Source organism: Phallusia mammillata, chromosome 4 (assembly GCF_965637545.1).
Source record: "Phallusia mammillata chromosome 4, kaPhaMamm4.hap1.1, whole genome shotgun sequence".
Lineage (NCBI taxonomy): Eukaryota > Metazoa > Chordata > Ascidiacea > Phlebobranchia > Ascidiidae > Phallusia > Phallusia mammillata.
This window is the reverse complement of record NC_137255.1, coordinates 10298660-10324005: the sequence shown is the minus strand read 5'-3', so window position 1 is coordinate 10324005 and position 25346 is coordinate 10298660. Positions and strand designations below refer to the sequence as shown.

Here is a 25346-nt window from a genome sequence, read left to right as displayed (position 1 = left end):
TGTCACTGTTAGTGACAGGCGTCAATGACAGGGCTGGGGTGTCACTAAATCAGTGACAGGGCGCCATTAAATCAGTGACAGGGCAAAATCAGTGACAGGGCAAAATCGGTGACAGGGCGTTCTTGCGTTCTTGCGATAGTATGAACACAAGCGAATTTATTAGGTCTTTGCTTGTAAGGGTTTTCTTTAAAAATTGCAAGCAGCAAAGGTTTTAAATCTAAATTTCGTGCAAAAATGTACCTCATGACTTTTTGGTAAAATCTTTAAATTCTGCAAGCAGCAAAGGTAAGTGTGTTTTTGAACTTTCATTGCCTGCCAGGCAGTCTGATGAGCTCTAACAGGGCGAAAAAGTTCAATCAATTTGTTTTAAGTAGTTTTTTTTTATTATGTAAACATGTCTAACCTCTGTTTTGTGCCACATTGTCATATCTGAATATTTAACAATATGTAATGTTATGTGCAAAAAGAGGAGATTATCTGAGTTTCCAAACAAAAAAACGTTTTGTACACATGAAGACCAACACGTTTAAAGCTGCTCAAAAAAATAGTGCATCTAGAATTTCCTAGCTTCAGGACAATGTTACGAGTGGTAATGTCTTTTTACCCATTTAAACTGATTCTGCCATATTTACACAAAAAATTTTTGATGTTTTTTGTTTTATTTTTTTTGCAGGCAGCCACAAACATTTAACGATTGGAAACCCAAGATTTAAAGATAACCAAGATTAACACAAGTATTTGGTTGTTGTTATTGGTGTTTGAGGTGTTGTATTTAATTGCACCTTTGAATTGTGTGCACATATTTGTAATTGTCAATGTCTACTTGGAGATTTAACTTTATACATTATATAACCAGAGATTTTAAAAAATACTGTGTTTCGACAAAATAAAGAAAAAAACAACTGCAAATGAATCACCATGTTTCGAGTTTGTTAAAAGGGGTTAAATGGCTAAAAAAACAAAATTAAGTTTAATATGGTTCATTATTTTAAAGTTATTTTGTGGCCAACTTAGCCAATTATATTCGCTCTGTGCGATAAATTTCTAAGTGTGTTTAAATTGGTATGGATGTTTTATGTGTTTGTTAGGTTAGGAATTCCATAGGTTCTGTAATTTAAATAGCTTGTTACCTGGTAAACAATCAAATTCATTGAGTTCGCAAATTTCATTTGGAAACATGGGCAGGAAGAGTCCAGAAGCTTTGATGAAAGCTGACCAGAAGCAGAAACGCTCTACTGATCTTTCACATGTATGTGTTCGAGCAATCAATAATTGTAGTTCTGTAGTGAATAATGTATTATTGATTCAATAATTCTTGTGTATAACAGTATTTTACTTTAAAATCTCTTATTTGTTGAAATATTTTCAAGTCCGAGTCAGAAAATGCTCTTTTTGTTCATTCTACAAAAACGTTTTTATTACACACAGTGATTTGTTACCAAATGTGTTATTTCAGGATGGTGTATCAGCAAGCAAGTCAATATCTTACAAGATGCACGTGTTTTAGATTCTCCACAGAGTATGAGGTGTGTTGAAGGTTTAAATGGTTCAGTAAATTTAAAGTCCATTTTTCAATGGTTTTACTAGCTCTGCTGTAAAATATTGTCATGTGATGAGTTTTATCAAAATCCTAAATTTAACTATAAGCATGCACTAATGGGTTGTGCAAATTTTGTTTTAGTTAAGCATTTGCAATTGCAAGCACATACTGCGCATGACTATTGGTGAACGTCATTCAGTTGTCAACCCACAAAGATGGCTCTGCAACACTTGCCTTACAACTGAGTCTGTTTGGACATGTCTAAGCTACCCTAATGTTGCTTGTGGAAGGTAGGAACCATGGTCAAAACACAAAACAAAATGTTCTACAGTCTATAAAAATGAATAAATAATGTGTGGACTGTTTTGGATGACCATTTGAGTATTTATAAAATGGTATATAACCTACAGATATATCCATGAACATGCATTAAACCAGTGGTTCTTAACCTTTTTGGTGTGGTTTCCCATTAAAGTAAATCACCAAGTTCGAATTTCCCCCTCTGTTATTTTTATAATAATGTTTTGTGCCCAACATTAACAAAAAATTATTCTTTAATCAAAAAAATTTTGTGAAGTGATTTTGTCAGGACCTTAAAGGTATACTGCAATCTTATTTATATGTCATGTGCTTGCAATAGTCATTTATCGCATCACAATCAACAGACCAAATGCATTTATTCGCGAACAATAACAAAGTCATTGATACTTTTAGTAATGTCTGTGACGTAACAAACGATTGTTGGATTTTATGCGCCTTGCAAAACTAGGTGAAGTTAATCTTACATGTTGTTGCGGAAAATATTGTATTAAATTAACTTTCAACGGTTAATTTAATAAAAAAAGCCCAAGTTTGGTGACTTCTAACTCACATAATTTCCCTCTAAAAACATTAAATTTCCCACTAGTGGGAAATTTCCCACCGGTTAAGAACCACTGCATTAAACCATTATTTGGAATCTGGTCATTCATTAGTGATTGATGTCAATGAACTCTATGTATATTGCTATGCTTGTGAAGAATATGTTCTCAATGACAACAAATCGGGGAACATCAAGGTGCTACGTGAAACTTTACAGGTAGGCAAATTTGCGTTATTATCTTTTTTAAATTGTAGTTGTGTCAGTCCAAACAATTCTGTGGCATGGTTTCTTGGTCGGAAATTGCCTGGAAAATAATTTATGTTGTATCATGTGACAAAAAGTATTAGCTCATAAATTCTGTTTGTAAAATTTCAATAATATTAAGTTAAACAATTTAGGCTGCTTTTGTGCAGTAGGTAAAATTTGAACAGTTTATGTATTGTGTGCCATAGTAAATATTAAAACTTCAATCAGAAATTCTTAACATTTCTCCAGGCAATTAGATACCAAAACTTTACTGGCACAACTCGTAGTGGACACACACTGAGGACAGCCACAATAAGTGCAGATGAAGATGTTCAAATGAGGAGAAGAATACAGCAGCAACAACTTGATAGAGATGATAGACTTTTCACTGCCATTTGGCATTCAAGGTACTTTTTCACACAGTAAAAGTGCACAAAATTGTGTTACTCCAAAAATTCGATGCCCAAATTTGCCAATTTTCATAAGATTACATAATTTTAATTTTTTTTGTCTTTACTATGTAGGTTTGTTCAACAAAGAAAAACCTTCAGAAACTGGCAGAACTATGTTCGTAACAAGGACCAACACTGTCAGAGTGATGACGAACAACCATGTGCTACAGTCACACTACAGTGAAACACAGAACTACAAGAAGACTTCATTGGAAAACTCGATGACCACCTTGAAACCTTGTCAGAATTAAAGATCTGCAACAAGTTAATGCTGATTTTCCATTAAACACAGAAAGGAAGGGGATTGATACAAGGTTAATAAGGGAAATTACACTTGATCCTGTTTAAGGTGTTTTACCAGCATTATCTGTTGTGTGGCAGTGCAAGGTCTGATTATGTGGAAAAAATCAATACTGGTGTCTTATTTCAGTAAAACACCATCTCCAGACTGTTCTGTATTTACTCTATCCAAATTGAATACCACATTTAATTTTTTTAGGTGCTCGGTCATTTGCAAAAGTTCCGCCGATGTTTACTTGCCGTTCGTGACATCGAAATGGATGAAACCACTGGGTGCTACGAAGATCCACAAGTTTCGCCATCAAGCAAGTTATGAGTCGCTGGAAGAAGGTCCACCATAGAAATAAGAGCCATGGCATTTTAGCAGGCTAGTCTTTTGCCAGAAACAATCTATTCGAGCAACTGCTTGTATACAGAAAATACTTACATCTCATGACAACTCAGGTTTACTTGTAGTAGGGATTTGACTTGAGGACTCAAGTCTAAATCAATGACATTTCTTAGAAATAAGGAAAATAAACTTTTTAAAGACCTTGCCTTTGAAAATAAGGTCAAGTCTTCGAAATAAGAATAGGATGGCGACCCTGAGTATAAGATATACAATATAATTAAGGCAAGTTTAAATCGTTTTATGTAAACAAGGCACTAAACTTTACCAGTTTTAGTTCAATTCCACACAGACTATTAAGATTTTACTTATAGCCTCACTCGTGTTGGTAGTGTACCTCACACTGTGCTTCATGGACAAAGCGCCTCATGGCGATATCCCTGACATATAACTTCTCAATATGGCTGTAGACTAGCCTGCTAAAATGCCATGGCTCTTATAAATGCAAAGCTTTGTTTCATTTGTTATGAAAATGTATTGGTAAGACCATTAAATATTTTCTAGTCTTGGCAATGTCCTGTTTGCTTATAAATTGTGATGTTATGGATGTGTGTATTGGTTTATTCTATTTGTTGTTTTCTTAACTGAAGTCTGTCCATGCCAGATGGTAGATATGGTCATGTAAATGTGCCATAACAGCTCCAGTATTTAACCCACTGGCAGCCCAAGTTATAAACCTTTCTTATAATCCGACACACTCCGGGCTGGTTGCTTTGGCAGTTTTGACAGCCTGAAACAATGGGTGGTACTAAATACTGCATGTTACCGTATGTTATTCTGCTTAAAATACTGCATGGTATGTGAAATGCGAGAATACAAGCCCCAACAAGGGAAAATTAGACCAGATTATAGCATTGTTTTAATTACAAACCTTCACCCAACCAGAATAGCTCTAACCGTTAGCGCTTTCAAAAGTTCGCAAAACTATATTTTCGTAAAGGCATATTCAAGTCCTTTACAACTTCCTGCCATGTTATAACATGCGGTATACCATGCGGTCACATGCGGTATTTAGTACCACCAGAAACAATCGCCTATCAGCGTTACAATTTAAAAGTGTTGATTGGGTGATTGTGGTTTGATTTTTTATTATTTTGCACGTAGCATCCCCCCTAAGATGGGTATTTTTTTTTGAATTTTAAGTGTCAATTGCATTGTTACAGGAGAGTATTAATCTATATACTGAAAGCTAGAGAATATCGTGTGCTTGCTTAGCTTTTTAAGTTCTTTATCACACCTTGTCTTCACTTTAAGCATTCATAAATTCGTTGTTTTTTGTTCAGTAATAAAAGCTGTCTGAAATAGTTTGTCATGCTTTAGAATTACTGTAAAAGTTTTTGTACCAACACCAATATTTTTGGAAAACTCAAAACAAAAGCTAGTTAAAACAAACAAAAGAGTCATTTAACACAGTAAGTCACTGCTGTAGTCCGGGGACCCCTGGGGCAATTTCTCCCATCTATCTTGATTCTTTGCTAGTCTGTTGTATTCCATGATCTATTTTCCTGTCCACCCCTGAACATTGCCAAAGCCAGTTCGTTCTGGGCCTGCCTTGTCTTCTTATTCCCTCGTCGGTCCTGTGCATGATGGTGATGTAAGAGTTCTATGGCGACATGTTACATGGCTAACCCATTAAAGCTACGTTAAACAAGATTGACGACAGTATGCACTCTTGAAATACTCCAAAGTCTTAAACTATTTTAGTGCACTTCCATTGGTTAACACAGCATTGATGACCTTTATATTATACAGTGATTTGATCAGGAAGAGACTGATACCATGTTTCTTCATGGTGCTCCATAGGGCCTCTGTGACCAAGTTCTTGATGGTGGTCTCTTTTTTTCACCTAGTATTCAATCTGTTAGACCAGTGGTTCACAAGACTGTAGACTGTACCATCATGTCCTTCCCTTGTTTGTTCTTCAGATAAGACACTCTTGATTTGAGGTATTAGTTTACCTTTTTTGGTATCATGACTATCAAAGATTGTGTCCACGTGGGCCACACTTATCTCATATGTATTCAAGATCTCCTGTGTTATCCAGCAAGGCTGCTTTCTGGTTCCAGCCTTTTCCAAAGTTTTCATCACAGTCGCATTCATGATTTTAGAGAACTCAGATGTTAATTCTTGAACATTATTTTCCAACAGTGCATCAAATCTGCTTTCAATCTTTATTTCAAACCCCTTTCTGCAACCTGGCTCTTCAAACGTCAAAGGAAAAATACTCTTTTTTTTCAAAAAATATAAATCAGTGACAGGGCGTCTGTGAATCAGTGACAGGGTGTCAGTAAATCTGTGACAGGGTGTCAAAATCAGTGACAGGGCGTCAGTGAATCAGTGACAGGGCGTCAGTGAATCAGTGACAGGGCGTCAGTGAATCAGTGACAGGGTGTCAGTAAATCTGTGACAGGGTGTCAGTAAATTTGTGACAGGGTGTCAGTAAATTTGTGACAGGGTGTCAGTAAATCTGTGACAGGGTGTCATTGACAGGCGATAGGTGACAGCCTGTCACTGAATTGTCACAACCCCGCCTCGTGAAATGGGCATTGTCGAGGAGCAGAGTGAAACTGGGCACCAAAGCAAGAACGAAAAGAAATAGATGTATACTGTATAGTAATCTGTTTTGGGAAAGTAAATTTAGTTTTTTTTGTTAGAGATGATATAAATTAGCAAAAGATTGTTATGGCGCATTCAAATATGGCTTGTGCAATTCCACTTATTTATCCATGGGAGATGTTAAAAGACTGGTGGGTTAATGCAGAGAGTCAACCTTCTGAACTAGTAAGGTAATTTAATGTTTTTTGGTTATGTTTTGTCAAAGTCAAATATTTCTGTTTAAAGAGTGTTGACTAAGCCATTAAAACTACAAACTAACACACATTTTGATGTATGTACGAACACGAACGCCAGATTGAAAAAAAATTTTTTTTTTGCACGCTCAGGATTTTTTCGTTGAATTGTTTAAACCGGTTGGTTGATCTTTGGTTCACAAGTGGAATTAACGATTGACGCAATATGTATTTTAGTCCTACAAGACTGCGACAAAAAGAATATTAAACTATACACAAAGAATCTTTGACAGTTTTGCTCTGTTGCGCATGCAGTTGCTCTGCCAAACCGTACAACATATATTTAACGATTCGAACTTTTTTCTATCATCGGACTTTCTTTTTAAAAATAGTTGTCGCACAGCTTCATATTTTCGGTGATTATTTGTCAGACAAGCTAATGTTTTCATAAAGTTCCTTTGTGTGTTAATCTGCCTCAAAATACCGATGAAATGAAAGGCATTTGTAACTATTACGTTTGCGACTTTGAACTGTCATTTCAAGCGTGACGATCGTTAAGTTCAGATGCGCTTAACTGATTTTTACTGAAATATTTGCAACATTTGTTTTGGCGACACAGGATCTTGTTGTGCTATGTAAATATAAATTATTACATGAAATTTAAAGGAGATGCCTAGAGAAGCTGTGCAAAATTGTACAGACAACGTTTTTATATGAAAATTAGATGTCAAAAATTCAAAATCCACGTGTATTACAAGATAAATCCAAAATATTGTGCAATTCTCAGTGCACACCATTGTTTTCAGTCTGTTTGCAAAAGAAATTTTGCATTCACCATTAAGTCCATTTTACTTACGTTGAATTTCTTACTTAATTTGCTTGCTTTTTACTTTTATACAACTTTTAGTAATCATGCATAGAAAGCAATAACATATGCCGAGCCTGCCCCCGGTTTTGTGCCTAATTGTACTGTATCTTCATGTTATGCTTTAAATTCAAACAAACATAGAAGAAACAAATACTTTTGTTTCATCAGACGTCCTTCATTTACAAGAGCACCATCATTCAGTTTATCTGATGATGGTTTGCACAGAAATGCCTCAAACACCCAGGTTGAGCACTTGGCCCATTCTCCTGATTTAGATAAAGCAAGAGGACATAAAGAATCAACACAAACAAATCCGCACCCACAAACCATTTATCCCAGTGCAAGACAAAACAAAGTGCTGCAGGAAATCAATGCACAAGATGATTTTCTCTGGAAAAATCATGGCCTCCAAAGGTATGGGATCAATTCCCTGTGTAAACTTTGTAAAGAGCAGGGTTAGTTTAAGTGAATGTTACAGATTTTTAATTGTTCCTGATGGGAACTGTTTGTACCGTGCTGTTGCCCAAGCACTAGTTCATGATCAATCAAAACACATGGTACTACGGAGGGAAGTAGTGCAGCACATACAAAACAACATAGATGATTTTAAGTTGAGTTTTATTGTAAATAGACGCTATGTTTGTGACATACTTCGTCAATTGTATATTTATTTTTTAGGACATCATTGAAGGAGATGCCTGGGAGTTTCTAAAGGCTGCATCTAGGGATTCCACATGGGCAAGTTACACAGAAATCCTAGCTATTACGCAAATGTTGGATATAAATATAACAATAGTCACAGGTGTGTTTATTGCATTTCTGTACATGTTCTGTACTTGTAATCCAAGAATCAACAACTTGTTAGGTGGAACTTCAGACAACGATAAGGTTCATGTCACCTTACACCACTTTCACCCAGCAGGGGGTAAAATAACTCCTAAAGACACAGTCTGGTTGTCTTGGTTATCCAATGGGCATTACGATTTAATCGTAGACCATAAGATGGAGAATATTCATTATGATGAGTGGGTGAAAGAAACCACACAAAGAATGAAACAAGATGAAAAACTTGCACAACACATTGCTCTAGAGGAGACTGGTGTAAGATAGTAATGAGTACCATCATGTATATATCAGTATCACCATAAACATTTGCTGTTTGCCAGGTCAAATGTTTGTTTGTTAAAAAAGAAATGTACTTGATGTTATAAATCCAAACAAAATCTGTAAAATTTAATGCAGGGGGCACATATTTCATGTGTCAAATACACTTATAAGGTGTGTTGTAATCATTTTGCCAAGTTTTTCATCAAAAAAACAAAAAAAAACAAGTTAGGTCTTTACTTAGATCATATGCTTTTAAAATGACACGACATAATCTAAGAGTCTTAGCTAATGTATATATATATATATGAATTACAGGGTGTGCTATCTGGCATCACTGGCTGCATCAAGCATTTAGTCTCCAAGAAGGCAACATCTGACTCTAGTACTAGTTCAAATAAAACAACAAATATTAACAATCACTGGAATATAAACAATGACCAACAGCTTGCTTTATCCTTACAACAAGAAGAGGACAGAGCATTTGAAGACAAATTTGGGGATGATTATGCCTAACAAGAATGTCGTACTATTCCTGCATCTGAAAACTTTCCATGACAGACAAATGATTGAAAAAAATTGCAGTTTTTTTAGCGCCTATGCAATTAAAGGAAATGATTTTTTATGTCTATAGACCAAACGTTTCACTGTTTTTCAACTATGTTTGTAAAATTGGTATCCATGTTTGTGGGTGCATGGCACATAAGCTGTAGTAATCTTTTTACCTAAACTAGGGTGCATCAATTGTAAACTGCATCCAATTATGGTAGTATGTTTTAGTGTTAGTTGACAACTTTCCATGTATTGTTTTAGATTTAACAAGATTTTTTTTTCAATGTATGTTTATGAGATTAAAATGAAATCAAAAAGCATTGGTTTGTAAAAAAATATTTTAATGAAGATACCAATCCTGCTAAATGTCCACAATAAACAATAATTATTTAGGACTATTTTTTGGGATCTTACTTTTGTACACCTTAATATATGACAATTTATTTCCTTTAAAACTGTATTTGGTTTTCTTTGTTAAAAAACCTGTTGATTGCATTTTAAAAAAATGTTAAAAAGAAAGTAATGTTGATTGCTTTTTGGCTAGACCTGCATAACAAAGGCTATGCTCCTGGATGTGCTGAAAGGGAAAACACAAGCACAGCTCTCATTATACTTTATTTATTTAGGACCCATATTAACAACACAAAGCTCAAGGCAAGGGCGCATAGGTGAACCAACAAAATTCAGTTTATGTTTGTAGCAAGATTTTTTTATGTCAGGTTTTATTATCCTTTTTTCCTTTGAAAGGCATTGGTTGGATTAACTGTGGAAAAGCAGTCTTGTAAATATTGCGCTGTGTTATTAATGACTTCTTAGAAACAGGATTGGGAAAACTTTGATAGATTCGAAAAAGTGTTGCACTATCCGTTTTTTGTTTTGTGTTTTCTGGTTGTTCTGTATTCCCCACATTTGTCTTTCCCTGCAAAAGTTTGTGATAAAGGCATTGAGTTAAAATGGTTTATTGCTCATATATTAAGTTAGTGATTTTGCAAAGGTCTACTTTGTTTTACAAAACATTTACCATTCACCTGCAGTAGCTTCTCATGGTGTGGCAGCTGAGTGGCCATTTAATGACCTTTTGACATGGTTGTCAATAGAACACAGTCCTTCTGGTAAACAATATTGTTTTGCCTAATATACATTACTCAAGTATTGAATCTACAGTTTCTTTGCCAAAAATAAAGAAGCTATATTGTGAAAAAAATCGATGTATGAATGTTATTGACATATTTTTCGCTGACATGTAATATCCTGAACTCACCTGAAGTACCATTTTTAAGTTTTATCACATCGAAGGTTTGAAACCTTTGCTCAAACTGAAAATGCACATGCTAACGCAATAAAAAATTAAGCATTGCTGGAAAAAACAGCTTATTTCTAATCATCGAAAATACTACCTCGTAAAAGTCTGTGTGTCAAAGATCTTCTCGCTCTACATTAAACTGCCAAGACTGTAAAGCAGTGACACACTTTCTTGGGACTTCTGTGCCACAGTATAGCCGTAAGATTTGGTCAACTTTAACACACAATCACTAATTCTGGGCTGCCAAGGTAACCTTTTGGTCAATTGAACTAAAACGTTAAATGCTCAACGGGGAACTACAAACAACTGTTTAAAATTTCAGCACGTTAGGGCTTGTACTTCTGACCTTAAGCATCAGCAAACCTAAAAGCAGATATTTCAGGGTTAAGGCCTAAATCTAACTAAAATCAATACTTTAAAAAATGAAACTCTTGGATCATATACTTCAGTAGAGCAGTTTAAAAGTTTCATGTTTTGTGGTCTTGTGGGTGAATGGCTGTGTCATTCAGGGTCAAACTCCAGGAGGTTTAAATGTTGATACCTAACTAACTTTCTTGACCAAACACATAACCAGCTTAGACAGAAAAAAGTGGAAAAAAAATATGTGTCCTCTTCAGGAAAGGGGACCCATTATAAAGTTCCTAACTTTGTTTTTACAACTTTTGGGTCGGTGCACCTACACAGCACAGAATAAAAAATTTGGTTTGTCAATGTGCCACACCAAGAAGCACTGTATTAAGTGATCATAAATATAATATAAAAAAATTACAATACCATTAACCAATTGGTGTCTGGTAAGAATTGTATGTTACATATCACTGAACATACTGGAATGTTAACACAATATTTTATTGTTCTGAGTAAAGTGCCTAATGATGGGACGATACCAGGTTTTGAAGCGAGTACCGATACAGAGTACCACATGTATATACCTTCGATGCCGAGTACTTAAGTATAGTGTTGTACTTAGTTGTATATCACTGGCTAATTTATCTGCCGCGGCCGGGGTACAGACGTGCACACACACATGCAGAAAAGTGTAATCTCTGCATGAAAGCACATAAAAATATATGTAATCTTGCGGATCGTTTTCCCGATTTTGTGCTGACCGAAGCAAATATTGGCAAAAAGTTGCCCGTATTCTTATGGTATAAACCGGCCTTCGGTATCGAAAACTGAGATAAAAGATATCGATATCACTGAAATCATTTGATACCGAGTATTGGGTACCCGTCCCATCACTAAAAGTGCGTGTGCCATGATTTATTCATAGAAAGAAAATGCATTTTGGGCCTTGTGTTCAAACAAATTTTATCTAACCTTCGCCAGTGCCTCACATGCCATCAAAGCTTTAAGATGGGGAAAACAATGTTTTTCTTGGTAGTCATGCTCCTTCATGCACTCATAGAAGTTTGTGATTTCATCCTGGCAGGAGGACACTAGATTGCAAACAATTATTGGTAGAATTGCATTTATAACTTCAAAATCCATATTTCTATGTTAAGAAAAGCTTTTTAGAATTCTCAATGCTACATACCATTTTGGTTGCGCTTTGATGAATTAAAAGGTTTATCACGGAGGTACAATGGTCTTTTCAATTTCAAAATAGGCCCATTTCTAGGATTGGAAATGTATGCAATTTTTGCATTAATGTCTCCTATTTTTCTTGCCATCATCCAAAAGTTAAATGCATTGCTAGCTAGATAGCTGAAAAAGCAATGGTAAATATGCATGGAAGTGAATATGATTAAGAATCACACAACTAAGGTAATACTGAAAATGCGGTGTGACACAATTTTGTTCAAAACCGGCGAAAATTGCACTGAGCAAAACACAAACTTGTACTGCATGTAAATTTGTTTTGGCACACAGTTGGTGTCAACAAAATAAACCCACAGACATAGAAAATGTGGTGTCTGTTATAACAATGCAATGAAAACAGTTGTTTTCGAAATTCAGATGTCCCTGTTATTTTTTGCAGGTTGATGTGTAAAGTAACACCACAGTTAAAACTATTTGATACTTCCACAAACAAGGTCAAACTTTTTTTTGATTATAATATGCAACAAAGTTATTCATACACTTATGCCTAAATGTTTTGAAGACGGTCCTCAATTCTTTTCATAATTTGTTCATTAAGGTCACTTAACACATCGTTCTCAACATGTTCAGAACTAAGGTCTTCAATCTCATCCACAGTACCTTCATCACCATCATCAAAGACTTCATTGCATTCTTTCTGCATCTGAAGCATGTCAGTTAAATGTTTATGAAACTTCACAGCATCAGCTCGAGGGCCTAAATGCACACTCGCTGACAAATTGTTTTGTGATGCAGATTCCATGTAAAACTTCATGTTTTTTTGTGCATCCACATCATCTGGATTTAAAAGCAGCCCGGCTGCAGCACATGGTGCAGCCATTTGAACTTTGCCTAGTTGGTAGTAAGCAAACTGTAAGTATGCATAGCATCTGGCCACAACTTTTTGTACAGGGTACCCAGATACCACTGGGTTTAGTTTATCTTGGCAGGACAAACAACATCCCAAGTAGTCCATATACTGTCCGGCAAGTGCTCTGTAAAACCTTCTAAAATGGGTGTGTGAAAAAGGTTGATAACATAGCAATTCACACTCTTCATGATCAACGAAGTACTCTGTAAGTGCCTTTTCTATATTAGCCACAACTTCTTTATAGTTTTTTACTGTGTAAGCATCTACACCTGCCACAAAATATTTGTAAAATTTGGTTGCTTCTAAATCTTTAAAATCAGCATCTGTTACATTGTCCAAAGTTTTGTAGTAATCAATATTGTTTAGTGTGGACTGGTCTTGCAAATGTGCTTGATAATATGTTTGCACTGCCTGACAAGCTTGCTTTATAAGATTTGTTTTGAAATAAGAAAATTGTAAAAAGTCATAAGGTTGCCTTAGTTGGAAAGCTTCAATTACTTTAGCAGATGGTCTATGCTGTGCAGAAACGCCATATGGATGTTCCTCAATGCACAACTTTCTGCAATTGGCCTCGGCAACTAAATTTCCCAAAACAAACAGGTCATTGTACTTTGTAAAATCCAGATCTGGTAGGTCTTTGTTAATGTTTGCATTCAAGCACTTTCGATTGCATGCAATATCAACATGTCGCATCATTCTGTAAGTAACCAGTGCTTTTTCAAGTATTTTTATGCTTGTTGCATAATCGCCTTCAAAATAGGTCTCTTTTCCCATTTCCCAAAGATCATCCAAAGGAATTTGACCACCAGTAGGTATACTACTGAGATCAAGTTGCACAGAAGGCTCAATATAAACAGAAAGCAGAGTAAAAAAACATAACTTAAGCATCTTATATTTAACCGGATCTGAATTGTGAAAAACAAAACAAATCAACAAGAACTACAAACCTCATAAATTTGCCTTAATTTAAATTACCCAAAAAACTTTATTAAATTACACTTTAGGTGTCGATTCTCTATAATCACACTAAATTTCCTTTGTACTTGTTGGTTATTTTATTTCTTCAGTAAACGATAACTACGTCTACAATTCACTCACTAATCGCTATTCTTTGCGACATCAATGTTATCTCATAATCTCATTCGCAATTGAGCATCACAACCAAAGCACGCATGACTGCACATCTACAGTGCGTAAACATTTGTAACATAGAAATTCCAAAATACGGTGGAGCTACTAACTAACACCATACCAAAAGTCAATTGGTTATATCTCCAAAAATGCCCACGGTTAGGGCTATTAGGGTCGGGGTAAGGTATTAGCACTTAAAATTCAATAAAACTAACCCAAAAAATTAGTTACTAATGTACAAATTTTAAAAACTTATTTCCCAACCCAACCCATTTATAGCCGCTAAATAAAAAATTCAGCGCTTTACGCCCCCTAATCGAGGCGGGGTTGTGACAATTCAGTGACAGGCTGTCACCTATCGCCTGTCAATGACACCCTGTCACAGATTTACTGACACCCTGTCACAAATTTACTGACACCCTGTCACAGATTTACTGACACCCTGTCACTGATTCACTGACGCCCTGTCACTGATTTACTGACGCCCTGTCACTGATTCACTGACGCCCTGTCACTGATTTTGATACCCTGTCACAGATTTACTGACACCCTGTCACTGATTCACTGACGCCCTGTCACTGATTTATATTTTTTGAAAAAAAAGAGTATTTTTCCTTTGTCGTTTGAAGAGCCAGGTTGCAGAAAGGGGTTTGAAATAAAGATTGAAAGCAGATTTGATGCACTGTTGGAAAATAATGTTCAAGAATTAACATCTGAGTTCTCTAAAATCATGAATGCGACTGTGATGAAAACTTTGGAAAAGGCTGGAACCAGAAAGCAGCCTTGCTGGATAACCAAGGAGATCTTGAATACATATGAGATAAGTGTGGCCCACGTGGACACAATCTTTGATAGTCATGATACCAAAAAAGGTAAACTAATACCTCAAATCAAGAGTGTCTTATCTGAAGAACAAACAAGGGAAGGACATGATGGTACAGTCTACAGTCTTGTGAACCACTGGTCTAACAGATTGAATACTAGGTGAAAAAAAGAGACCACCATCAAGAACTTGGTCACAGAGGCCCTGTGGAGCACCATGAAGAAACATGGTATCAGTCTCTTCCTGATCCTCCTGATCAAATCACTGTATAATATAAAGGTCATCAATTCTGTGTTAACCAATGGAAGTGCACTAAAATAGTTTAAGACTTTGGAGTATTTCAAGAGTGCATACTGTCGCCAATCTTGTTTAACGTAGTTTTAATGGGTTAGCCATGTAACATGTCGCCATAGAACTCTTACATCACCATCATGCACAGAACCGACGAGGGAATAAGAAGACAAGGCAGGCCCAGAACGAACTGGCTTTGGCAATGTTCAGGGGTGGACAGGAAAATAGATCATGGAATACAACAGACTAGCAAAGAATCAAGACAGATGGGAGAAATTGCCCCAGGGGTCCCTGGACTACAGCAGTGACTTACTGTGTTAAATGACTCTTTTGTTTGTTTTAACTAGCTTTTGTTTTGAGTTTTCCAAAAATATTGGTGTTGGTACAAAAACTTTTACAGTAATTCTAAAGCATGACAAACTATTTCAGACAGCTTTTATTACTGAACAAAAAACAACGAATTTATGAATGCTTAAAGTGAAGACAAGGTGTGATAAAGAACTTAAAAAGCTAAGCAAGCACACGATATTCTCTAGCTTTCAATATATAGATTAATACTCTCCTGTAACAATGCAATTGACACTTAAAATTCAAAAAAAAAATACCCATCTTAGGGGGGATGCTACGTGCAAAATAATAAAAAATCAAACCACAATCACCCAATCAACACTTTTAAATTGTAACGCTGATAGGCGATTTTTTCCGGTGGTACTAAATACCGCATGTGACCGCATGGTATACCGCATGTTATAACATGGCAGGAAGTTGTAAAGGACTTGAATATGCCTTTACGAAAATATAGTAAAGCGCTAACGGTTAGAGCTATTCTGGTTGGGTGAAGGTTTGTAATTAAAACAATGCTATAATCTGGTCTAATTTTCCCTTGTTGGGGCTTGTATTCTCGCATTTCACATACCATGCAGTATTTTAAGCAGAATAACATACGGTAACATGCAGTATTTAGTACCACCCATTGTTTCAGGCTGTCAAAACTGCCAAAGCAACCAGCCCGGAGTGTGTCGGATTATAAGAAGTTTTATAACTTGGGCTGCCAGTGGGTTAAATACTGGAGCTGTTATGGCACATTTACATGACCATATCTACCATCTGGCGTGGACAGACTTCAGTTAAGAAAACAACAAATAGAATAAACCAATACACACATCCATAACATCACAATTTATAAGCAAACAGGACATTGCCAAGACTAGAAAATATTTAATGGTCTTACCAATACATTTTCATACCAAATGAAACAAAGCTTTGCATTTATAAGAGCCATGGCATTTTAGCAGGCTAGTCTACAGCCATATTGAGAAGTTATATGTCAGGGATATCGCCATGAGGCGCTTTGTCCATGAAGCACAGTGTGAGGTACACTACCAACACGAGTGAGGCTATAAGTAAAATCTTAATAGTCTGTGTGGAATTGAACTAAAACTGGTAAAGTTTAGTGCCTTGTTTACATAAAACGATTTAAACTTGCCTTAATTATATTGTATATCTTATACTCAGGGTCGCCATCCTATTCTTATTTCGAAGACTTGACCTTATTTTGAAAGGCAAGGTCTTTAAAAAGTTTATTTTCCTTATTTCTAAGAAATGTCATTGATTTAGACTTGAGTCCTCAAGTCAAATCCCTACTACAAGTAAACCTGAGTTGTCATGAGATGTAAGTATTTTCTGTATACAAGCAGTTGCTCGAATAGATTGTTTCTGGCAAAAGACTAGCCTGCTAAAATGCCATGGCTCTTATTTCTATGGTGGACCTTCTTCCAGCGACTCATAACTTGGTTGATGGCGAAACTTGTGGATCTTCGTAGCACCCAGTGGTTTCATCCATTTCGATGTCACGAACGGCAAGTAAACATCGGCGGAACTTTTGCAAATGACCGAGCACCTAAAAAAATTAAATGTGGTATTCAATTTGGATAGAGTAAATACAGAACAGTCTGGAGATGGTGTTTTACTGAAATAAGACACCAGTATTGATTTTTTCCACATAATCAGACCTTGCACTGCCACACAACAGATAATGCTGGTAAAACACCTTAAACAGGATCAGGTGTAATTTCCCTTATTAACCTTGTATCAATCCCCTTCCTTTCTGTGTTTAATGGAAAATCAGCATTAACTTGTTGCAGATCTTTAATTCTGACAAGGTTTCAAGGTGGTCATCGAGTTTTCCAATGAAGTCTTCTTGTAGTTCTGTGTTTCACTGTAGTGTGACTGTAGCACATGGTTGTTCGTCATCACTCTGCCAGTGTTGGTCCTTGTTACGAACATAGTTCTGCCAGTTTCTGAAGGTTTTTCTTTGTCGAACAAACCTACGTAGTAAAGACAAAAAAAATTAAAATTATGTAATCTTATGAAAATTGGCAAATTTGGGCATCGAATTTTTGGAGTAACACAATTTTGTGCACTTTTACTGTGTGAAAAAGTACCTTGAATGCCAAATGGCAGTGAAAAGTCTATCATCTCTATCAAGTTGTTGCTGCTGTAATCTTCTCCTCATTTGAACATCTTCATCTGCACTTATTGTGGCTGTCCTCAGTGTGTGTCCACTACGAGTTGTGTCAGTAAAGTTTTGGTATCTAATTGCCTGGAGAAATGTTAAGAATTTCTGATTGAAGTTTTAATATTTACTATGGCACACAATACATAAACTGTTCAAATTTTACCTACTGCACAAAAGCAGCCTAAATTGTTTAACTTAATATTATTGAAATTTTACAAACAGAATTTATGAGCTAATACTTTTTGTCACATGATACAACATAAATTATTTTCCAGGCAATTTCCGACCAAGAAACCATGCCACAGAATTGTTTGGACTGACACAACTACAATTTAAAAAAGATAATAACGCAAATTTGCCTACCTGTAAAGTTTCACGTAGCACCTTGATGTTCCCCGATTTGTTGTCATTGAGAACATATTCTTCACAAGCATAGCAATATACATAGAGTTCATTGACATCAATCACTAATGGATGACCAGATTCCAAATAATGGTTTAATGCAGTGGTTCTTAACCGGTGGGAAATTTCCCACTAGTGGGAAATTTAATGTTTTTAGAGGGAAATTATGTGAGTTAGAAGTCACCAAACTTGGGCTTTTTTTATTAAATTAACCGTTGAAAGTTAATTTAATACAATATTTTCCGCAACAACATGTAAGATTAACTTCACCTAGTTTTGCAAGGCGCATAAAAATCCAACAATCGTTTGTTACGTCACAGACATTACTAAAAGTATCAATGACTTTGTTATTGTTCGCGAATAAATGCATTTGGTCTGTTGATTGTGATGCGATAAATGACTATTGCAAGCACATGACATATAAATAAGATTGTAATATACCTTTAAGGTCCCGACAAAATCACTTCACAAATTTTTTTTGATTAAAGAATAATTTTTTGTTAATGTTGGGCACAAAACATTATTATAAAAATAACAGAGGGGGAAATTCGAACTTGGTGATTTACTTTAATGGGAAACCACACCAAAAAGGTTAAGAACCACTGGTTTAATGCATGTTCATGGATATATCTGTAGGTTATATACCATTTTATAAATACTCAAATGGTCATCCAAAACAGTCCACACATTATTTATTCATTTTTATAGACTGTAGAACATTTTGTTTTGTGTTTTGACCATGGTTCCTACCTTCCACAAGCAACATTAGGGTAGCTTAGACATGTCCAAACAGACTCAGTTGTAAGGCAAGTGTTGCAGAGCCATCTTTGTGGGTTGACAACTGAATGACGTTCACCAATAGTCATGTGCAGTATGTGCTTGCAATTGCAAATGCTTAACTAAAACAAAATTTGCACAACCCATTAGTGCATGCTTATAGTTAAATTTAGGATTTTGATAAAACTCATCACATGACAATATTTTACAGCAGAGCTAGTAAAACCATTGAAAAATGGACTTTAAATTTACTGAACCATTTAAACCTTCAACACACCTCATACTCTGTGGATAGTCTAAAACATGTGCATCTTGTAAGATATTGACTTGCTTGCTGATACACCATCCTGAAATAACACATTTGGTAACAAATCACTGTGTGTAATAAAAACGTTTTTGTAGAATGAACAAAAAGAGCATTTTCTGACTCGGACTTGAAAATATTTCAACAAATAAGAGATTTTAAAGTAAAATACTGTTATACACAAGAATTATTGAATCAATAATACATTATTCACTACAGAACTACAATTATTGATTGCTCGAACACATACATGTGAAAGATCAGTAGAGCGTTTCTGCTTCTGGTCAGCTTTCATCAAAGCTTCTGGACTCTTCCTGCCCATGTTTCCAAATGAAATTTGCGAACTCAATGAATTTGATTGTTTACCAGGTAACAAGCTATTTAAATTACAGAACCTATGGAATTCCTAACCTAACAAACACATAAAACATCCATACCAATTTAAACACACTTAGAAATTTATCGCACAGAGCGAATATAATTGGCTAAGTTGGCCACAAAATAACTTTAAAATAATGAACCATATTAAACTTAATTATGTTTTTTTAGCCATTTAACAAACTCGAAACATGGTGATTCATTTGCAGTTTTTTTTTTTCTTTATTTTGTCGAAACACAGTATTTTTTAAAATCTCTGGTTATATAATGTATAAAGTTAAATCTCCAAGTAGACATTGACAGTTACAAATATGTGCACACAATTCAAAGGTACAATTAAATACAACACCTCAAACACCAATAACAACAACCAAATACTTGTGTTAATCTTGGTTATCTTTAAATCTTGGGTTTCCAATCGTTAAATGTTTGTGGCTGCCTGCAAAAAAAATAAAACAAAAAACATCAACAATTTTTTGTGTAAATATGGCAGAATCAGTTTAAATGGGTAAAAAGACATTACCACTCGTAACATTGTCCTGAAGCTAGGAAATTCTAGATGCACTATTTTTTTGAGCAGCTTTAAACGTGTTGGTCTTCATGTGTACAAAACGTTTTTTTGTTTGGAAACTCAGATAATCTCCTCTTTTTGCACATAACATTACATATTGTTAAATATTCAGATATGACAATGTGGCACAAAACAGAGGTTAGACATGTTTACATAATAAAAAAAAACTACTTAAAACAAATTGATTGAACTTTTTCGCCCTGTTAGAGCTCATCAGACTGCCTGGCAGGCAATGAAAGTTCAAAAACACACTTACCTTTGCTGCTTGCAGAATTTAAAGATTTTACCAAAAAGTCATGAGGTACATTTTTGCACGAAATTTAGATTTAAAACCTTTGCTGCTTGCAATTTTTAAAGAAAACCCTTACAAGCAAAGACCTAATAAATTCGCTTGTGTTCATACTATCGCAAGAACGCCCTGTCACCGATTTTGCCCTGTCACTGAATTTGCCCTGTCACTGATTTAATGGCGCCCTGTCACTGATTTAGTGACACCCCAGCCCTGTCATTGACGCCTGTCACTAACAGTGACAAGTGTCACGAAAAAGTCACAACCCCTGTTGCCCTAATCTCCCGAGGTTGTCATTTGCGTCATGGTGTTAGTAGCTCTACCCCAAAATACAGACTCTTGCCAAGCTGCAAACACTATAAAACAACGACCAAATTACCACTGACTTGATTTTGTTTTAAGAATTGCTTCTCTTTTACATTCCCAGAGATAACCAACATATTTTGGGTCACACTAAAAGCAGAAAAACAAAAAAGAGGGAAAAGCAGGAAATCAGCACTAAAAGCAGAAAAGAAAGGAAAAGCAGAAAAAAGGGAAATTTGTGTTTTCTAAAACAGGGAAAAAATAATTGCAGAAAAACAGGAAAATTGTAAAATTTCTTGTTTCAAAAGATTTTGAAATACGAAAAGCAGAAAAACGGGAAATGTTTCTTTATTTGTTTTTTATACCTTTCTAATGGGCTACACTAAAATACGCAATCTACGGCTATAAGGGTCAAGGTGAGGGATTGTAATACAAATAACTTTATAATTTAATTTAGATACCTTTTGGACCTAATTTTCTTAGTTTTAACATGTGGTACCATACAGTGCTTAGTACCACTCTCAACACATATGAAAATATTAAATCCAAACTGGGAATCTAAAACTAAATTATAGTGTTATTTTTATTTTTACCAGACCCTAAAAGCCCTAACCATCAACATTTTATAGATTGCGTATTTTGGAGGAGCCCCTTTCAAACTCGCAAAAATCATTTGAATGTGATCTATTAGCGTTCTACATCGATTGTGTGTTGTCTGTTGCGTCCAATACTGAAAAACAAGAAATGTTTTTTATTTGTTTATTTCCCGTCTTTTCTGTATTTTGACACAATCAATGTAGAACGCTATCAAAACACTTTCGAGTGGTTTTTACGAGCTAGAACGTCAAAAAAACAAATAAAGAAACATTTCCTGTTTTTCTGCTTTTCGTATTTCAAAATCTTATGAAACAAGAAATTTTACTCTTTTTCTGTTTTTCTGGAATTATTTTTTCCCTCTTTTAGAAAACACAAATTTCCCTTGTTTCTGCTTTTCCTTTCTTTTCTGCTTTTAGTGTTGATTTCCTGCTTTTCCCGCTTTTCTGTTTTTCTGCTTTTAGTATTACCCACATATTTTCAAGAAACTGTTTTCAAGTTTCAACTATACTATACAAAAATTGCCAACTTTTCACGTTTCGATGAGCTTTTAAGCAGCACCAATAATATAAACCAGGGGTCCGCAAATACTTTTTGGCGCGACCCTAAAAAATTGCTCTAAATGTTCGCGACCCAAGCATTTTGTTAGCGTGTAAGTTTGGGGAAAATACCAAGCAACTGTTATCAATATTAAGACTGTTACATGTTTATGTTTTCTGTGTTTCCCGCCAGTAGCCTTGATTCGTGTGTATGACGCAGTGTTGTGCAACCTGATACATTGTCTGGCACACTATCGGTGATTGTGATGTCACAACTTTGACATTGTTTATTGGGGGCTACTCTAAAATACGCAATCTACGCAATCTACGCAATCTACGCAATCTACGCAATCTACGCAAACTATACGCAATCTACTAAAAAAAATTAACTAAGATGTTGACGGTTAGGGCTATTAGGGTCAGGGTGAGGGTTTGTGATACAAATAACTTTATAATTTAATTTCAGATGCCTTTCAGGTCTAATTTCCTCACAAGTGTTAACGTGCGGTACCATACAGTGTTTAGTACCACTCTCAACACATATTAAGCCCAAGCCCCAAACTGGACATCTAAAACTAAATTATAGTGTTATTTTTATTATAAACCCTCACCCAGACCCTAAAAGCCCTAACCGTCAACATTTTTAAAAGTTGCATACGTTTTATAAGTAGATTGCGTACAGATTGCGTAGATTGCGTAGATTGCGTATTTTAGAGGAGCCCGTTTATTGGTATCACGTCTTGTAAGCAAGACCGCCTCGTGTTTATTAGTGACTGGAACTTACAGCGTCTGCATGCGTTTTTTAACTGGTCATTTATGTTTGTTTTTTGTGTAACAAACAGGAAAATTATGCTGTTTAGAAACTGAATCGTCCAATGTGTGACTTGTATATTTAGTGATCGGTAAGCATATGTTTAAACCTTGTTGTGACCTTTTGGATTTAAATTTATATGAAACCTGTATTCAGACGTGAATTCCGCCGTCGTCCAACCCCGTGTTATTCTGAACCGAACTGTGTTATTCCGGTAAGATTATTGTTGCTTAAGTTTGCCGTCAGTCACTAGTGTGATTAAGTGATGTTTATATGTGATGTTATTAGATGCTGTGTTTACAGACCTTCTACTGATCGCTTGCATTTAAACGACTCCAGTCCTTTAATAGTTTGGTAAGCGTAAATGTCATTGAAATTCTCCTTCTGTTGCCTTGTCTTAATTTGAACATTTTTTGTAGAAACCGCCTTTTGACCCCTTGTACTCGCCGTGCTGCCATACTCTCGAGCGCCATCTTTCGGCTATATTGTAAAATAAAGAGTTCGTTATATAGCTGCTGGCGTCTTGGGGTTTGAGCGCAAGGAAAGGCGCGTTAAAGACAATTTTAGGAACACAAGCGATCGCCCCTGTTGTGCTGTCTGGAGGCGCATGGAGTCACGCCTTCCGATAATTAAAGACAGCGCAACAAAGACTGATATTACGCTTTTGTCAGTTGCTATTTTTACATAAAACAGTAGGTAAACAAACGTATTTATTTTAACAAATGAGAACTGTGGGCTCTATGTTGGTACTCTAAAATACGCAATCTACTAAAAAAACTAACTAAGATGTTGACGATTACGAGGGTTTATAACAAAAATAACTATGTAATTTAATCTCAGATACCTTTTGGGCTTAATTTTCTTACAAGTGTTAACATGCGGCACCATACGGTATTTAGTACCACTCTACACACATGTGAATATTAAGCCTAAACTGGGCATCTAAAACTAAATTATAGTGTTATTTTTATTATAAACCCTCACCCAGACCCTAAAAGCCCTAACCGTCAACATTTTTAAAAGTTGCATACGTTTTATAATTAGATTGCGTATTTTAGAGGAGCCCTTCTAGGGGTAGGCTCGCCCTATTCGCCCGCGCCCTCTTGGATCCGCCACTGCAACCATAGATAACTTACTATGGATGCCAAACTGCCATTGTTACGTTTTGATTGGACACGCCTGAACGCTTCTAGTTTTTTTGCTCAAAACAAACTGCGGTACATGGTAGTTTGAATACTTTAAACAAGTTTACTCACAGTTTGCGATAAAGCGATGGCATTTTGCAACGATTTTGTCCCGGGATGCTTGTCGTAATACCAAAAAGCAAAGTCTAACGGCCGAAGAACCACGCTTTTAATGTAAGAAGGCCCGAATAAGGCAAGACCCATACGAAACAACATCGTTCAAAATTGACGTTTTTTGTTGTCAATGAGGGATGTAGCAGCTGGTAATACAGCAAATGTTGTGCAAAGAAACGTAAGAATCTATAACTTACATCATCACGCAAAACAAATCTTCAGCCGCGGTTACTTTCTACACAGTGGAGTTTCATAGTGTGGCTACTGGCTACATTCTATACGGCCTTACATGGAGAAACACTGGTGAGACCTTACAGGTCGAGAACAGTGTGTCTGTTTACTGCTCACTTGAAAAAATCACACAAAAATGGATTTTGCCATTTTAGGACAGAAACTGCACCAGGTGCAAGTTTAATCTTGCTTTCAAGTGTACCAAATATTTGATGTAACCGAAAAGAACGTATTTTATATTGCTATTTTTTACACTTTTAATAATAAGGGAATTTTTGTGTAATTTACACTTTCCTACATCTACTGCCATTTTAAAAAGTTAAAATAGCGCCCGTCTTTTTGTCTCTTGTTACATAACACAATCATTGCCAAAATTGTATTCCACCAACAGGCACTTAGCCAAACCACCATAAATTAAGAATGACAAACAAGCATAGTAAAATTGAAAGGACAAAAAACAACGAACACCTAATAGTGTTTGAAAAATGGTCCAGGAAAGAAAACAAAAGGTACAGCTGCATGAACACTCATGGACCTGTGAAAATATTTTCCAGGCTGATTTTGGACCTTCAGAAAATGAAACATAAAATAATTGTTAACCTTTTTTTTCAATCATCACATGAGCCACTTTAATTGCTTGCTTACTTTTTGAAAACGTTTTTTCCAAATGATCATGACAAAAGTTTGACCAATAAATTTTTAAAAACATATGATAAAGGTAAGTTGTTTTACAAACTCACCCCTGAAAAAAACTATTCTTAATGTGAATAAAATCAACTTCATGTGGGCAAAATATTTTTCATACACTCTGCATAAATAACTTTTTATTTAGAAATATGCATGGCTGACCACATCTATATACCTTTTGGAAGGAAATTTCAATGCACCTGCTTTTTTAATTTAAACAAAATAGATCAATGTGTTTGTTACATACTAAACTTTGTGTCATTTACAACACTTTTTATTGCCTTGTCCACGTATATCAACCAATATATTACAAGGTGTCATTTTTCTTGTTTTGTAGTGTGACATCTGATCTATTTGGATGCATTCATTTCAACAGGCATCCAGTGTTAAGTATTTGCTAACTTCCAAAAAATACTGGGAGGCAAAACTTGGAGCGACAGAAGATGAAAAAAAGACATTTTTAAGCAAACATCAAGATACCAAGAATTTGTTTTCTTTACCATCATTACCATAATCAGCCGTTATCCATTTGGACGCATGTTC

At 35.6% G+C, this 25346-nt stretch overlaps 5 protein-coding genes and 1 long non-coding RNA gene across 7 annotated transcripts; 3 read left to right on the top strand and 3 right to left on the bottom strand.

Moving 5' to 3' along the window:
• Window positions 1-673: 673 nt before the first annotated feature.
• Window positions 674-5093, top strand: LOC145222798 (ubiquitin carboxyl-terminal hydrolase 44-B-like). 2 transcript variants are annotated; one of them, XM_080089009.1, is made up of 8 exons: window positions 674-734; window positions 1089-1249; window positions 1457-1526; window positions 1682-1830; window positions 2560-2618; window positions 2898-3055; window positions 3173-3414; window positions 3600-5093. In XM_080089009.1, exons 4-7 carry the CDS (start codon window positions 1815-1817, stop codon window positions 3282-3284), a joined length of 345 nt encoding a protein of 114 aa, XP_079945135.1. In that variant the 5' UTR covers window positions 674-734; window positions 1089-1249; window positions 1457-1526; window positions 1682-1814; the 3' UTR covers window positions 3285-3414; window positions 3600-5093. The 2 variants fall into 2 exon arrangements, with proteins under 2 accessions (XP_079945135.1, XP_079945134.1); XM_080089008.1 differs by having other exon boundaries at window positions 674-1249.
• Window positions 5094-6344: 1251 nt separating this feature from the next.
• Window positions 6345-9620, top strand: LOC145222783 (OTU domain-containing protein 1-like). The gene is made up of 6 exons (XM_080088989.1): window positions 6345-6574; window positions 7614-7859; window positions 7924-8056; window positions 8124-8247; window positions 8311-8546; window positions 8868-9620. Exons 1-6 carry the CDS (start codon window positions 6471-6473, stop codon window positions 9063-9065), a joined length of 1041 nt encoding a protein of 346 aa, XP_079945115.1. The 5' UTR covers window positions 6345-6470; the 3' UTR covers window positions 9066-9620.
• Window positions 9621-9697: 77 nt separating this feature from the next.
• LOC145222793 (uncharacterized) lies at window positions 9698-12137 on the bottom strand. The gene is made up of 3 exons (XM_080089000.1): window positions 11942-12137; window positions 11725-11843; window positions 9698-10020 (listed from the first exon to the last, which is right to left on the bottom strand). Exons 1-3 carry the CDS (start codon window positions 12135-12137, stop codon window positions 9817-9819), a joined length of 519 nt encoding a protein of 172 aa, XP_079945126.1. The 3' UTR covers window positions 9698-9816.
• Window positions 12112-13810, bottom strand: LOC145222781 (cartilage-associated protein-like). Its single transcript, XM_080088987.1, has one exon. The coding sequence runs from the start codon at window positions 13742-13744 to the stop codon at window positions 12494-12496; it is 1251 nt and encodes a 416-aa protein (XP_079945113.1). The 5' UTR covers window positions 13745-13810; the 3' UTR covers window positions 12112-12493.
• Window positions 13811-15521: 1711 nt separating this feature from the next.
• LOC145222800 (ubiquitin carboxyl-terminal hydrolase 44-B-like) lies at window positions 15522-19844 on the bottom strand. The gene is made up of 7 exons (XM_080089010.1): window positions 19353-19844; window positions 19076-19145; window positions 18772-18920; window positions 17983-18041; window positions 17546-17703; window positions 17187-17428; window positions 15522-17001 (listed from the first exon to the last, which is right to left on the bottom strand). The coding sequence occupies exons 3-6, from the start codon at window positions 18785-18787 to the stop codon at window positions 17317-17319; spliced, it is 345 nt and encodes a 114-aa protein (XP_079945136.1). The 5' UTR covers window positions 18788-18920; window positions 19076-19145; window positions 19353-19844; the 3' UTR covers window positions 15522-17001; window positions 17187-17316.
• Window positions 19845-22276: 2432 nt separating this feature from the next.
• On the top strand, window positions 22277-23267 carry LOC145222802 (uncharacterized). The gene is made up of 3 exons (XR_013859380.1): window positions 22277-22678; window positions 22744-22941; window positions 23007-23267. It is a non-coding gene; the product is annotated as an uncharacterized LOC145222802 (long non-coding RNA).
• Window positions 23268-25346: the final 2079 nt, after the last annotated feature.